Below are 14,475 nucleotides of genomic sequence, written 5' to 3'. Positions count from 1 at the left end.
GTCCCCTTCTGGGTTTACATTTCTATGATTCTGAGTTTTAAACAGGCGAGATTGGATAACACCTGCTCTCCAACTGCAGGGGGCGCCACAGCAAGCGGGGAACCCTCGATCGCCCCCGTGAGGCCGCTACCACGCCCGTCAGGAGGGGCACCACAGCCCGCCCCTTTCCGGCGCTAAGTATACGGGTTGTGCGCGAGTGTGCTACAGGGCGGGGTTACCTGTGTACGAGTCCTCGTTAGCCCCGCCCCGTGGAACGCAGTGAGCTCACCAGACTGCACTATCACAGCGGCGGGGGGGGGGGGTTACGGCCCGAACCATCTCTACGGGGCGGGGGTCATGAGCAGCACAGTTACTGCGGAGCAGCCGCGCTCCTCTCCCCACAGTGTGCGGCGCGGCTGCGCCTGGGGCCCGATTGACCCCCTCTCCGCGTTGATGGTTTAGCCCCTGTGTACCCCGTCCCTCCCCCGCTGGCCGGGCGGTCGTTCGCTCCGGGACCGCGCTCTCCGGAAGTGTTAGGGCAGCTCGCAGCACTGCTGGTTCTTGCCAGTTCCGATCGGACCCGACTCTCTAGTGCAGCTGCCAGGTGAGGCTGCGCCGCCGAGCCGAGCCCAGTGACAGCGCTGGGCCCGGTCAGGGTGAGGGGCCCCTTCCCCAAGGCTCTGGCAGGCCCGGCCCCGGAGCAGAGGGCAGCGCAGGGCCGGTCTCCGCGCAGCACCCCCGGGCAGGGCGGGGCCGGACCCCGCCTCGCCTCGCCCAGGGGAGACACCAGGGTCCCTGCTCCCGGGGACCAGGCCCTGGCTCGCGCTGCTGCGCCGTCTGACGCGAGGACCCGAACATCCGAGGCGGATCCGAGGCGGACCCGGCCTGACCGCCCACGCCCTGGGGCCCCGGATAACCCAGAGCTGGGGCCGATTCCATCCCGGCCAGTTGCCCCTTCAGTCGTGACACTGCCGGGAGGGGACGGAGGGAAACCGCTCGCAGCCCCGTTTGTGTCTGGGTGCGGAGACGGGTCTGAGCCGGGCAGCGCCCGGGGACTGGGAGCTCCGGTCTGCGCGTGTGGGGAAAGAGACTGGCAGGAAACGGCTGCAGAAGGTCATGGCAGGGCCTGGGAGCCACCCCTCCCCAGGTGGGATGATGCTGAGCTCGGCAATCGCTCGCACTGCGCTTCGGTTATGTAGCATTTTTTAGTCCGGAAGGATCCGAAAACGCTGTATAAACGGTATCTACATACCCTGGATCCGGTTACAGTCATCAGTGCAGCGCAGTTGTAGGGGAACGTGGTCTGACAAGAGTGAGAGAGCAGTGATGGAAGGGAACTAATGGAATAAAAGAGAGCAGAAAATAGGAGAAGTAAGACCAGGAAAGGAAAAACAAGTATCTCATGCAAAGTGGTGGGTTTAGTCATTGAACTGAAACACTGATTTCAGAAGCAGATAATTCAAGCATTAGGAAGTTGTACCACAGGATGAGATTACTCAGAGATAAGAGCCATGTAAGTGCCCCATATTCTGTCCTTTATGTTCTTTCCAGTTAGTGGGACATTGGCATACTTTGACCTGCTTCTGAAACGGAACTGTCCTTTTTATTATAGGGTTGAGGGTGACACTTTATTGATGTAAATACAGCAAACAAACTGAGTGTTATTCTTTTAGGCTCTGACTGTTTTTAAACTTGAGTAATGTATTCATATAGCCCCACAAACTACTATTTGCTGTGTAACTGTGGAGTTCAGCTGCTGAGCATTTTAAGAGGCAGACTGCTGATCAGTACTCTTTGTTCCACCTAATCTCAGATAGTGAGTAAAATGCAGACCACAGACCCACTCCTCATTCAGACTGTGCAACCACATGGACCTAGCTGTCTTGAGAGCCTCTGGCTTTTATAGAGCCATGTGAAAATCCAAGCCAACCTTACATGATGGGGAAGAAGAAACGGGTGCAGTCCCAGAGACTTACTATTTTTAACTGCTTCTCCTTGTGCCTTTTGTGCTATCTTTCATCTTAGGAATAGCCCCTAATTAGACAGTGGGAAATTGTCAAACTCTGAGGAAAGCTCCTCAGTTTGCCCCACAGGTGGGAAAACTTGTAAACTCTAAATCCATGATATAGCGACTTCCTTGTTAACCTTGGGTTTAATATTTTCTATTTACAGTTTGTCTTAGAATGTAGTGAGGTGTTGCAGTTATATCAAAGAACCAGGTTGCAGATATAACTGTAGTCTTGAGAAATTAGGGCAAAACACAGTAACTCCTCACTTAAAGTTGTCCTGGTTAACATTGTCACGTTGTTGATCAGTTAGGGAACATACTCATTTAAAGTTGTGTAATGCTCCCTTCTAAGGTCGTTTGGCAGCCATCTGCTTTGTCTATTGCTTGCAGGAAGAGCAGTGCGTTGCAGGTAGCTGTTGGGGGCTTGGAACGAGGGTGGACCGCCAGCCCCCATCAGCTCCCGCTCCCCTAAGTTCCCTGTGCAGCAGCTGCCTGCAGTTCAGCTATGTCCCTCCCCCCACTGCTATGTGCTGCTCCTGCCCTCTGCCTTGGAGCTGCTTCCCGAGATGCCTACTTGCTGCACGGGGAAGGAAGACAGAAGCTAATGTCAGGCTATCCCCCTCCCCCCTGCTCCTGCACCCTGCTTACCCAATCTTCCATAGAGCAGGGGGGACAGATCAGGACTCAAGATGGCAGGAGCTTGCAGCAGCTGCCTATCAGCAAGCTGATCTAATTAACAAGGCAGTGTACTTAAGGGAAATGGGCATATCTCCCTCCTTCCTGCTGCCTTGTGTAGAGAGAGTTAACCCTTGAGGGTTCAGCCAATTGCTAGTTCATCATTTAGCAGTAAAAGAAATATCCCACCCTCTGACTCCTCCACCTCAACCAAACTTCACAATCATCATCACTGTGTACCAGTATTAAATTGTTTGTTTAAAACTTATTGTGTGTGTGTGTATATGTGTCTTTTGTCTGTTGAAAAATTTTTTCCTGGAGCCTAACCCCCGCATTTACTTTAATTCTTATGGGGAAATTGGATTCGCTTAACATTGTTTCGCTTAAGGTTGCATTTTTCAGGAACATAACTATGTTAAATGAGGAGTTACTGTATTCAGGGGTGGCTCCAGGCACCAGCATGCCAAGCGCGTGCCTGGGGCTGCAAACATGGGGGACGCTCTGCTGGTCGCTGCGAGGGCAGCAGGCAGGTTGCCTTTGGCGGCATGCCTGCGGAGGGTCCGCTGGTCCCGTGGCTTCGATGGACCTCCCGCAGGTGTGCCGCCGAATCCGCGGGACCGGGGACCTCTTGCAGACAAGTCACTGAAGGCAGCCTGCCTGCCATGCTTGGGGCGGCAAAATACCTAGAGCTGCCCCTGACTGTATCTGGGCTTCTAAATAAGTGACCGGTTTTTCTTTTTAAGCAGTGAGCATCCAGCAGCTTAGTGTGAAGTTCATTTAGGCTATATCTTCACTGCATAATTAACCTGGATCTTAATTAATAGTTTACCATAATTCCCCTCCCATGCACAAGCAGAAAAAGCTATAGTCTTCGGGGGGGGGGGGGTGCTTTTAGCCTGAGCTAGCTGCATTCACTCCAGCTGGTAACTTGCATACCTTACTGTGAGGACACTGACTAAACCACTTGAGTGGTGATAGTCCTCCAATGCCTTCCCAAAATGCCCAGAAGGATAGACAAATTCTTCCACAATTCATTAGGAAACAATCATAGATCACTTCATCTTAGTTCAGCCCCAAAAACATGGAATTGCCTCCAGAGGTTGTCCGAACATGTGGGAGTGCAGCACTGCTGAGGACACAGTAATTCGGGTAAGGCTTTGCAGGAAGGTTACTCACATTTGGGCTAATGAAGCTAACCTGGCTTCTCAGGGATGCTAATCACTTGAGTCAACTCTGTTGTGAAGACATAGAGTGCTGTTTTGAACATTTGGTTTTGAGAGATTAGTAAACGTGCTCTAAAGAGGACTCTTCTCCTAGTTCATAGATGAGTGAGCAGTTTATATATTATTTAAATGTTCACTCTTAATGACGGGCACATCTTGTGTATTATAATGACCACAAGTTTTAAAAGAATAATTTTTAAACAATAGCTGATATCAGTTATGCTATTCAAAGATACATTAGCAGGAATATAACTTGTGGGGCCTTGCTGACTGGAGGTCTGGTAAAATAATAGGGGAGAGGAAAAGGAGGCAACTCCTATCCAAGTCAAACAATTAACAGGTGCAAAACTTAGGTCCTTTAAAGTTTTCATGCGGATGAGTTTTCTCTCCGCTAACAATCTACATTTCCAGTGCAGATATAATCTTCCTTCTCATGCAAGCTGTCCTCCTGTGGACTTTGTAAAGTATTTAGGAGAGAGCCTGGGGGCTAGTCTAGACCGGCAAGCCACAGCAGCACTTTAACGTGGCTTGTGAAGTCACAGCAGAGCTCTCCTAGTGATGTTTTTTTTTTTTTTTTTTTTTTTTTTTTAACATCTCACACCCCTGAGGGAGAAAGTTGCAGTGCTGTAAAGGGCCAATGTAGACAAGCCCTCACTTTGATGGGCCTCAAGGTCTGTAGGAGCAGAGCTTCCTTTCTGCAGATCTATGTAGCACCCTAGTTAAACTTTGGAACACATCTTAAGGCCATGCATGAAATGGAAAATTCTAAACAAAAACGGTTACCCTTAAGCTTGAAAGTGTTTCAGTGGAATTCAGTTTACACTTACCCCTCCCTCCCAAAAATGTGCTTTTCAATAATAATGTAGCTTCAAAAAAATTTCCAAATGTTAGATCTGAAACCTGTCAGTTAATGGATCCAGACAATTCCTTTTTTATCCTTAATCTCACCCCACCTTTACTTACCATGCTTATTTGACTTCAATTTGGCCCTTAAAGTTTTCAGAGTTTACAAACTCTACTTACTCTAAAACAGGTTTTTTTAACATCAAACCAATTATTTTAATTTGTAAATATATTCTTCTATTCCACCAACCTTCCATCATATTAGAAGCCATAGAGCTCCATTATAACTGATGCACCTTGGAAATATATTCCTTCAGTACTGTCATTGTACATTTAATAAACTTCGATAGGATACATTCTACGGCATATTTTTATCTCAGAACAAAACAAGAGAACAGAGTTAAGGTTGGGTTTGTGTTGTGACCATATTGATGTGATAGTGACTTGTGAATGATTATATGGCATTGGGAAACCGCTTAAATGTCTTTTCCAGACTGTACAATTTCCAGACTGTACAATTTAAACAAAAAAAAACTCCAAAATGTTGACTCCTCTCATAAAGCAAGCATGATATTTTTTTCATTTTCAAACTGAGGTCTTTTAATTATTTTTGTTTCATTTGTTTTCTTGTATTTTTCTCTTCTTTCTCTCCCCTCATTCCTGAGGAAGAAAAGGGGTTCTGGTGATGAGTAGGGGAATGGTAAACCTTTATTTCATCTGCTAGCAATAAACTTTAACTGTAAATCGTCATTACAGCTGTTATGTAAGTTCTAAGTTCGTATTTCAGTGAATGTATTTACTTCCCCCTCCAGAATCCAATAATCAGCATGTCTAGCAAAAGGGCAAAGACAAAGACCGCCAAGAAGCGCCCTCAGCGTGCAACCTCCAATGTATTTGCAATGTTTGATCAGTCACAGATTCAAGAATTCAAGGAGGCCTTTAACATGATTGATCAGAACAGAGATGGGTTCATTGACAAAGAAGACCTGCATGATATGCTCGCTTCCCTTGGTAATGTTCTCCAGTTATAAAATTGTTACTTTCTGGTTAACAGTTGTCTCAGATAAGTCCGGTAGTATGAATTTGTTAAAACTTCAATATGTGAGAACTGTGTTGTGAAAGATGACTAACTTTTAAATGTATACAATGCTCTTCAATTTTAAGAAGTGACTTATTTACTTGTAGGAAAGGATCCCACTGATGCATACCTAGATGCCATGATGAATGAGGCTCCAGGCCCCATTAACTTTACTATGTTCCTTACAATGTTTGGTGAAAAGTTAAATGGCACAGATCCAGAAGATGTAATCAGAAATGCTTTTGCTTGTTTTGATGAAGAGGCAACAGGTAAGTGGATGAAACACCCCTCTTGGGATTTCTGGTTTTTCTAGTATTGTTCAAGCCTAACAGTATAATCTAAATTTGATACATAGGTGAGGATCTGTTTTGCTAACAGGCTCATCTTGATAAAATGTAGTATGACACGGACAGTTGTCCTAACTTTCATGTCCTATCAAATGATAAGAAACTGATATATCAAACTTGGAGTGAAGATGAAGATTGTCCTCTTGTCTGTTTCTGTATGAGTATTTGCATACCAGTATTTGTCCCCTATGATGGGACTTCAAGGAAGAACATGTAACTAGGCAATATGCAAACTCCCCAAAATGGAGTGTGAGATGTAACTGCCTGAGGAGGAATTCACCGAAGTAGAAGGCTAGGTGGGCAAACATCAGTTTCTGTGGCTTTTAAAATGTAACTGAGATGGGAGGCCTTTAGTTTGAAGGTAATTGACTTGGCCCACTCTTCAGACCCATACATCCACGCAGTATCCAAGGCTCTTGTTCAGGACCTCTTATTGCATCTTAACTACTGTAATCTCCTCTTATCTAGTCTTGATGCCAACCACATTGTCCCCTCCTTAAGTCCACACACAATGCCACTTTTCCTGGTTTGTCCCTAGTGTCTTGGAAAAAGGTCATTTCCATTGTCGCAGAATCACAAACCCATGGGGCCCAGGTTGAAAGAAATGAAGTGGTTACACCTCTCAGCTACTGTTTCAGGATTTCTTCTGATTCAGGCAGATGCCATTGCATTGGTTTGCAGTCTTTTCATGGTTCAAAGTTATCTTTGAAACTTCAGGTCTAGAAACTTTTATTTTTTTTAATGAAAGTTGAGATTCTAGAGCACAATCCAGTAGAAAGGGGTGAATTCCAGAGTACTCACTATACTTGGCAAATATAGTCCTATAAGCCCTGTGGAAGCTGGGGTCAAGCCTTTTAGCGTGTTTTGAAATTACATCAGTTTCATACCACAGGTATCATTACACATTACCTTATCTCTCAATTGTCTCCTGTAGCATTTTTAATCTCATCTGTGGATATGCCATCTGAGCCTATCAAAGTGTATTGTCCAATTTCAAACAGCTATATTTTGAACTTATATTTTTAGCACCTTTTGCCTTTTCAAGGGATATCCCCTTCCTGCTGGAGCATAGGTAAACAGCCCTTCTTTGGTAAGATCTTTTCAGATGTTAATTGACTTCCTCCCTCCCTAAGGAAATGTCTCAATCTTCTTCTAAAACAGGAAGTCTGTTAGTAGAGGAATTATTTTCTCTCCACAGGTAGTCTTTCTTGTTCACTATGCCTACAGTTTAGTCTGTATGTCAAAGAAGAGAGCATATCAATAAGAACATATAGAAAATTTTTACTCAGAAGTATTGTTAATGTCATGCTTTCTAGCTTTTTATTTATTTATTATTTACTATCAATTGTCTCGAAAGGTTCCTCTGGTTCAGCCCCTCTCCCACCTACTGACAAGGTTGACTTCATTATCTGTAAAGCATCCCTGATAGATCAGTTTTAGTCCTGTCTTGAGTTGATTCCACAATCTCCTTTAGCATCTTGCTCCATTGCCTAATTGTATACTTTATTTTTCTTGACATTTAACCCATCTTTCCTGCTGATAGTTGTGCCCCTTTTGTCTTCATTGACTAATAAATATAAATGTTCTTTATATCAGTTCATACATTTTTGACCACTGTTGTTGCCTTTGACTTGTTTTATTTCCTGAGATCTGTACTTTGAACAATTTTCAGCATTTATCATTTGTCTCCATCTGCATGCATATGTATATATTCTGGGTCGACTGATTACTGTTACCTCAGTTCTACATACGTGTAACTCCGTGAGATGAATAATGCCAAGAAAGTATACAAAGGAATGGAGTTTTTAATGGTGTGAAACTAGAGTAATGCAGTTGTGACCCAGGCTGACTTGATATAGCACATCTTCTTCCCCATTTGTTTTTCTTTCTCCTTCTGCAAAACATGTCATATCTTTCTGTACTGTAGTTGTATATACTACTACTCCATATCTGTCCAAATAGCACCGGGAACCAATCTAATTGTACTGGTAAAGTTTGTTCCTTTACTCTTAGTTCCCCCAATATCTACTTTGTCTCTGATGGTGTGCCCCAAGATCATTTCTAAATTAGTTGGTTTTATTCTTTTATTCCATCTGCCTTAGTGAGGCTACTTTGTGGTATTCTGTCAGTATCCTGTTGAGTCTTGTTACCTTTGCAAACTTTTCCTAGTTTGGTAGCACTGTTCAGAGCTTTAATCTATTACAGAACTATTCAGATGGAAGAATTCGGTTCCACGTAGATGAACCCCACCACCAAAAAGTCCTGCACTCTTACGACCCAGTAATCCCTACGCCATCTCTTGTCACTCATTTGCCTCTAAATATTCTACCAGTTCTGGAATACTAATCTGTGTAGTCATCTCCTTCGGTTGTTGATCCAAGTCTGTGACATGCTATGATCCCATCGTATGAGCATCTGGCCCTGTTAATATGGATGTGGATAACTGAAAGCTTCTCTCCTGCTGTTTTTTAATGTAGAATATTGGTTTAAACTCTTTAACATTGCGACACCATACAAAGACTTGTCCATCATTCACTGGTTGCTTTTGGTCCATTCTGCTTGTCTGGTTTTGTCCTCCGGTCTTCTCTGATCTCTGCTCACTGAGGTTATATAGTCCCTTTCTAAAGCATCATTCTCTGCAGAACTTGTTTCTTCACATGCTGGTTGTTTACTCCTTAATCATTGTGGTGTACAGCTGTCTTGCACGGTCTAATAGTCCTTCTTGTAGCAGTCTGTAAACTAGTTTGTTTGACTGGTTTGTCTCCAGCTAGAGCTCAATAACTTATCCTTGCATTTGAGGCAATGTAGGTCTCTTATCTTGACATCAGGATGTGGCCCATCCTCTGCACTCAGCTGCTTCTGCCATTTTTTCCCCCACCCTCCACTTTTTTGTACTTTCTAAATGTCTGTGGGGATTATTTGCAACCAATGGTTCTAGTAATGTCCATTTGATAAGTTAACCTAACTTGATTTTCAGTATCCAAGTCATCTTAGTCATTTTATCCCTGTGTTAATAATTTCCTTGTGTTCTGCTAATCTCAATTTATCATAAAATAAGTAGCTTCAGTATCTCACCTTTTCTGGCCCATTTCCCTTCTTCCAGTGTCTCATAGCAATATTTTCTGCCTCCTGATTTAACTTGCTCAGGCTTTCTGCAGGTCTCCTCAGTTATAAACCCTCCTCCTGGACTTGTGCCACATACTTTCTGTATCCAACTGAAACCCCCTTTAGCAACAGAACTTGACAGCAATGAAAAAGCCAAACTGCTGCTATTTAGTCATTAGAGGAAACTACTAGGTGTATTTGTGCGTCTGCTGTAAGGTAAAGTTAAGAAGAATACAATCCCTTAAAAAAATGCAAATTGCATAATAAAGCAACAGTGACCTTATTTATTCCTGCCTCAGTTAGCAACGTCTTGATGTTCTTCCATTTTAAAAATTGGTTTCAGGTGCCTGTATTTCCATGTACTATATCTTTGTAAAACAGTCCCTCTTTTCCTGAATCCTTGTAAATTGTATCAAAGCAACTGCTTCTCTGGAATTTGAGCAGGTTAGTTTATGGAAGTTTTAATCATGTCATGAAGAGCCATTCTGGTCTCTTGGGGCAAGTACACTCATTTATTGTATGCTATAAAAGGCAGATCCGTATCTATTGCTGTCGGCATGACTGTTTATCCTATTGTTGACACATCTTTGCATTTGAGGAAGTACAAAATATTCTCTATCTTGATTCCTTGTATATATTGCATTCTAGGGGTCATTCAAGAAGATTATCTGAGAGAGTTGCTGACAACAATGGGAGACAGGTTTACAGATGAAGAAGTAGATGAGCTGTACAGAGAGGCACCAATTGACAAAAAGGGCAATTTCAATTACATTGAATTCACACGCATCCTTAAACACGGAGCAAAAGACAAAGATGATTGAACAAAACTGCAGACACCTGGAGATAACTTCTTGTTTTCACTCATGTTTATTTCTCAGGGTTGTTTTTTGTTTTTGTTTTTGTTTGCTGGTAGAACCTGTTGCATGCAATTTAGCTTCACAGCTTTTGCCTTTCCATGAATTTATGGATTTCAGACCATTATGGCACATTTGCACCTCTGTAATCAGACTGGAAATGGGGGATTTTATTGTAGTGAAAAGGATTTGGGGATAAAGATCAGTGAATGTGAAGGCCAAGGGAAAAAGACCTATTTCTGGATTTTTACATTTTTATAATAAATATCATTTTGAAATAGATTGTTTTATATAAATAAAATACCTCATTAAACCTTTTCTTGTAAAGAGGCTTTTCTAACAATAGGTGGAAGCATTTTCCCAAGTTGACAGTTATATCCCCTTCTGACATTTTAGTTCAGAATTAAAATGCTAAGCAGTGGGTTTACAACTTGTAACATACAAGTCTTCATTTAGGCGTTACCATTCTTGCACTTAAGTTGGGCAGTGATATTACATTTTGTGTAACACGGTGAGGAACCTCCTTTATTTAAAATTCTGGTTCAGAGCAAAGCAATGGTTCCAACCTTGGAAGTCAATTTGCTTGGTGTTATGAAAAAAATCCTGGAGTTGTGCCCAGTGTTAACTGTACAGCATTTACTCTGGTAACTTTAGTTTTTTGTAGAATATACTAGGCTTTTCCAAAGGGAAAATATTATGTAAATGGAAGATTTTGGTTAGACGTGACCAGAACACCTGTTTCATGCTCTTACGTCTGCAGGAGTGAGCCTTCTGGCAAATCTCAGACCTGTGGTGGTACTAGGTTTCTTTTTAGTTGATGAAAAATGTTTTTTTCTTTTCCTCTCTTCTTGCCATCCTCTCTCAAAATTGTCTTTTGACTTTGCGGATGGACAGAAAGTGTGAACTTAACTAATGTTTTTTTCTTTCTCTCTCTCTCTCTCTCTGCTTTTACAATGTTATTTCTGCCTCTTTGGGGCAACTGGGAACACATACATTTTGCTTTCAGAATGAAAGTTTATATTAGAAAAAGAGCTTCTGTCCACTTGCCAGTTGGGAAACTTTTTAAAAAAATAAAAGGTAAAATTATGGAAAAATATGACATGGGATTGGATTTATTCATAGCTTTGTGTTTGATCCTAGGCCTTCTGTAAATTTTAAGTTTGAAAGGCTAAATTTTCTACCCACAAAGATTCTATTAAAAGTTCCTATAATTTCAGTAGACAGTTCTGGTAAACTTGATTCTTTCATCTTTTTCTTTATTTAAAAAAAAAGTCCATTGGGGGGGAAGTATTTATAACAATTTTTTATCCAAAACAACTTAATGAAATAATTGGTATACCTTGGTGCTAATGTTTGTTTGTTCTTGTGCCACAGCGTAGGGTGTATATATCATCATTTTATCCATTATTCTGCACACTTAGAGGTCACAACTTGTGTATTAGACTGTGTTGCCTTGGGATTTAGCTGCTTGTTGGCTGAAGTTTGTCGCTACAGCCTGGCCTTTGTGTAGAAGGCTGGATTGTAACATTCCAACGTTACTATGTTAGGACAAACCAAGTGCTCTTTAATATAGTAGCTTCCTAACAAACATAATGTAACTTTTTTGCTCATGAGCTTTGTGCGTTAAAATTAGGAGGGATGCCCGTATGTGAAGCCTTGCAACTGGATCCCTCCAAATGTGGGGGAAATTCAGTATCTGAATCGACGATGCATAGTGCTGCCCTCTCTGACTGGACCGAACTACTGAACTGAACACTTCTCAACTTTTGAGGGAAGGTCTAGGTATGAATTTTGCAACATGTACACAAGTTATTTTTAGATTGTATCCCTTTTTGTTGTAATATGCGTAACAGTAAGAGCAGATTCAATAAAATATCCCCACCCATCTCTTCCAGATTTCTCGAGGTTCAGTTTTACAGTCTAGGATAACTATGAGAATGGAGGCCCTGCTGTATTTACCACATTTCCACTTATTTTTACAGTTATTGGTTATACTTCTGGAAGTGAGGTTACAGAACTGACCAGTTGACATTGGCTGAGACTGTTTTGCTGGTTCTAGAAAGGTTGCTGCTGTGAACTGAATATTGGGAGAAGATCCATAACTAGTGTTGTTTAGAGGTAAGTTTGTGGCATTCTAACTGAACTGTCTTAGGTTTCAAAGCTCAGTGAAAATAAATTTATGATGCAAATGAATTCATTTTGAGCTTGGTGTTGGGCGGAGGGGGGAAGGGATTGAATCCTATAAATTTATCCTAGGATGTGTGGTCTTGGTTTCTTTTGCATTTGATACATTAGTATATTGAGATGGAGTAGTAGAGAAACTGCCTACAGTGAGTAGTCTTAAGAAATTTCTCCTTGTTTTACACGTATTAGTTCTGTTGATGTTTCATGTAGGAAGGATCTCTTAAACTTTCTACTGGTTTGAAAGTTGACTAGTTTATAGTGCAGCTGCTGTCCAGTGTTTGCCAAAAAAGGCACAGTGCTAGAATGTTAACAGGGAGTCTGGTGGCACCTTAAAGACTAACAGATTTATTTGGGCATAAGCTTTTGTGGGTAAAATGCAGATGCATCTGAAGTGAGGATTTTGTCTGTCTCTTCCCCCCCTCCACGAAAGCTTATACTCAAATAAATCTGTTAGTCTTTAAGGTGCTACTAGATTCTCATTGTTTTTGTGGATACAGACTAACACGGCTACCCCTCTGATGCTAGAACTTTGAACTTACTGTGGTGGAAAATGCTGTATTTAAAGGTCTTGTCTTTGAGGAGTTTTTGACATATTCCCCCAGCTGATTCTAGCCTGTGTGTAGGCTTCAAGTATGGCCACTGATGTAGACTGGCTGCTGTGGTTGTGGGGGGGTGGGGGGGCGTGTATGGTGGTGTTTTTTTTACTAGCAGGTCTAGTTCAACTAGACTAGGGTTAGACACTACACTAACACTCCCTCTCACTCATGGTAATTGATAACACCAACAGCTGCAACAGAAGGATAATGTCTCAAAAACCACAGTGGGCACTTGTGATTTTAAAGATGTCTAGGCAGCATGATCATGACCTAGATGTGGGGATTTTTCATTCCTAGTGTAAAGAAAAAATTAAACCAAAATATTAGTAAATCTCACATGTATGAATTTCATGCAATGCAATTAGTGATTTCACATGAGAAGTCGTCTGTAGCATCATTGACCCAGCTAACATTTTTCTTGACGGTTTCATTTGTTAATCCCATTATATGAATGATAGATAAGCCTGTGAAGAAATAATGTTGACTGTTTTATTGTATTAGGAAATAAATGCTGTTTTGAGTACATTCTAGCAGGATGAAAAACTCTTCACTGGCTTTTTAATGTAATTTCAATAGCCAGTGAAATGTCCCAGAGCTCTGCCCTTCTTTTGGAGTATGACTGCTGCATGGTCATTTGGCTGGTTATCCTTCAGAAAAAAAAATATTATCACCTGTATATGGAAGTAATGCAGGACAGCTGCTGCTGCTGTAGCAGGCAGGAGGGGAGATGGAACAGGAGAAAAAGGTAGAAAAAAATCTACAACATAATGTCTCGAAGAAAGTGAAGTAATAGAAAAAGGCTGACAGAAGCAGTGAATGAGACAAGTACTAATGTGCAGAAGGAAGACTAGAAAATAGAAAGGATAAAAAGTCCAGGTTTAATTCTTTCATAAAAATCTATGGAATTTGGCTGTTTTAATGGTGGTGTGGAATCTGAATCTTACCATCTGATTCCTTACAGAAAGTTTATACTACATACTCTCTACAGTTTAAATGTTTTAGCACCCTCATTTTCATTTAAAACAAGTATTATTTTTGACTTTGAACAACATTTAAAACTATCACTAGGTGGCACTACCATTCCTAGTACTAACTTAGCTGTGCAATATAGTCATTACCTCAGTACCCTTACATTACTTGGTGCTGGACAACACATAGAGAAAGATATGGTCTCTGCCCCAAGGAATTTCCAGTTACAGCAAAACTAATATCATGATTTCTTGCCATGTACTGAAAGTTCACTCTAAATTTAGTCTTTAGGGGAGAAGAAAGTGTTACTAGAATCACAGAATGTCGGTTGGAAGGGACCTCCGGAGGTCATCTAGTCCAACCCCCTGCTCAAAGTAGGACTAATCCCCAGACAGATTTTTGCCCCAGATCTCTAAATGGCTCCCTCAAGGATTGAACTCACAATCCTGGGTTTAGCAGGCCAATGCTGTGTTACTTAAAGTAATAACACACTGGCATTTAATTTCAAAAAGGAGAACTATGCAAAAATGAGGGGATTAGTTAAACAGAAATTAAAAGGTACAATGACTAAAGTGAAATCCCTGCAATCTGCATGGACACTTTTTAAAGACACC

The 14,475-nt window shown here is 41.9% G+C and overlaps 1 protein-coding gene across 2 annotated transcripts; it reads left to right on the top strand.

Annotated features, from left to right (window-relative positions):
• The first annotated feature begins 459 nt into the window (after positions 1 to 459).
• LOC116830661 (myosin regulatory light chain 12B-like) lies at positions 460 to 10,426 on the top strand. 2 transcript variants are annotated; one of them, XM_032790265.2, is made up of 4 exons: positions 460 to 583; positions 5,541 to 5,739; positions 5,914 to 6,075; positions 9,907 to 10,426. In XM_032790265.2, exons 2-4 carry the CDS (start codon positions 5,556 to 5,558, stop codon positions 10,077 to 10,079), a joined length of 519 nt encoding a protein of 172 aa, XP_032646156.1. In that variant the 5' UTR covers positions 460 to 583; positions 5,541 to 5,555; the 3' UTR covers positions 10,080 to 10,426. The 2 variants fall into 2 exon arrangements, with proteins under 2 accessions (XP_032646156.1, XP_032646157.1); XM_032790266.2 differs by lacking the exon at positions 460 to 583 and adding an exon at positions 1,259 to 1,350.
• Positions 10,427 to 14,475: the final 4,049 nt, after the last annotated feature.

The sequence above is a fragment of the Chelonoidis abingdonii genome, chromosome 2 (genome assembly GCF_003597395.2).
Source record: "Chelonoidis abingdonii isolate Lonesome George chromosome 2, CheloAbing_2.0, whole genome shotgun sequence".
Classification (NCBI taxonomy): domain Eukaryota; kingdom Metazoa; phylum Chordata; order Testudines; family Testudinidae; genus Chelonoidis; species Chelonoidis abingdonii.
This window is presented reverse-complemented; position numbering and strand designations above follow the sequence as displayed.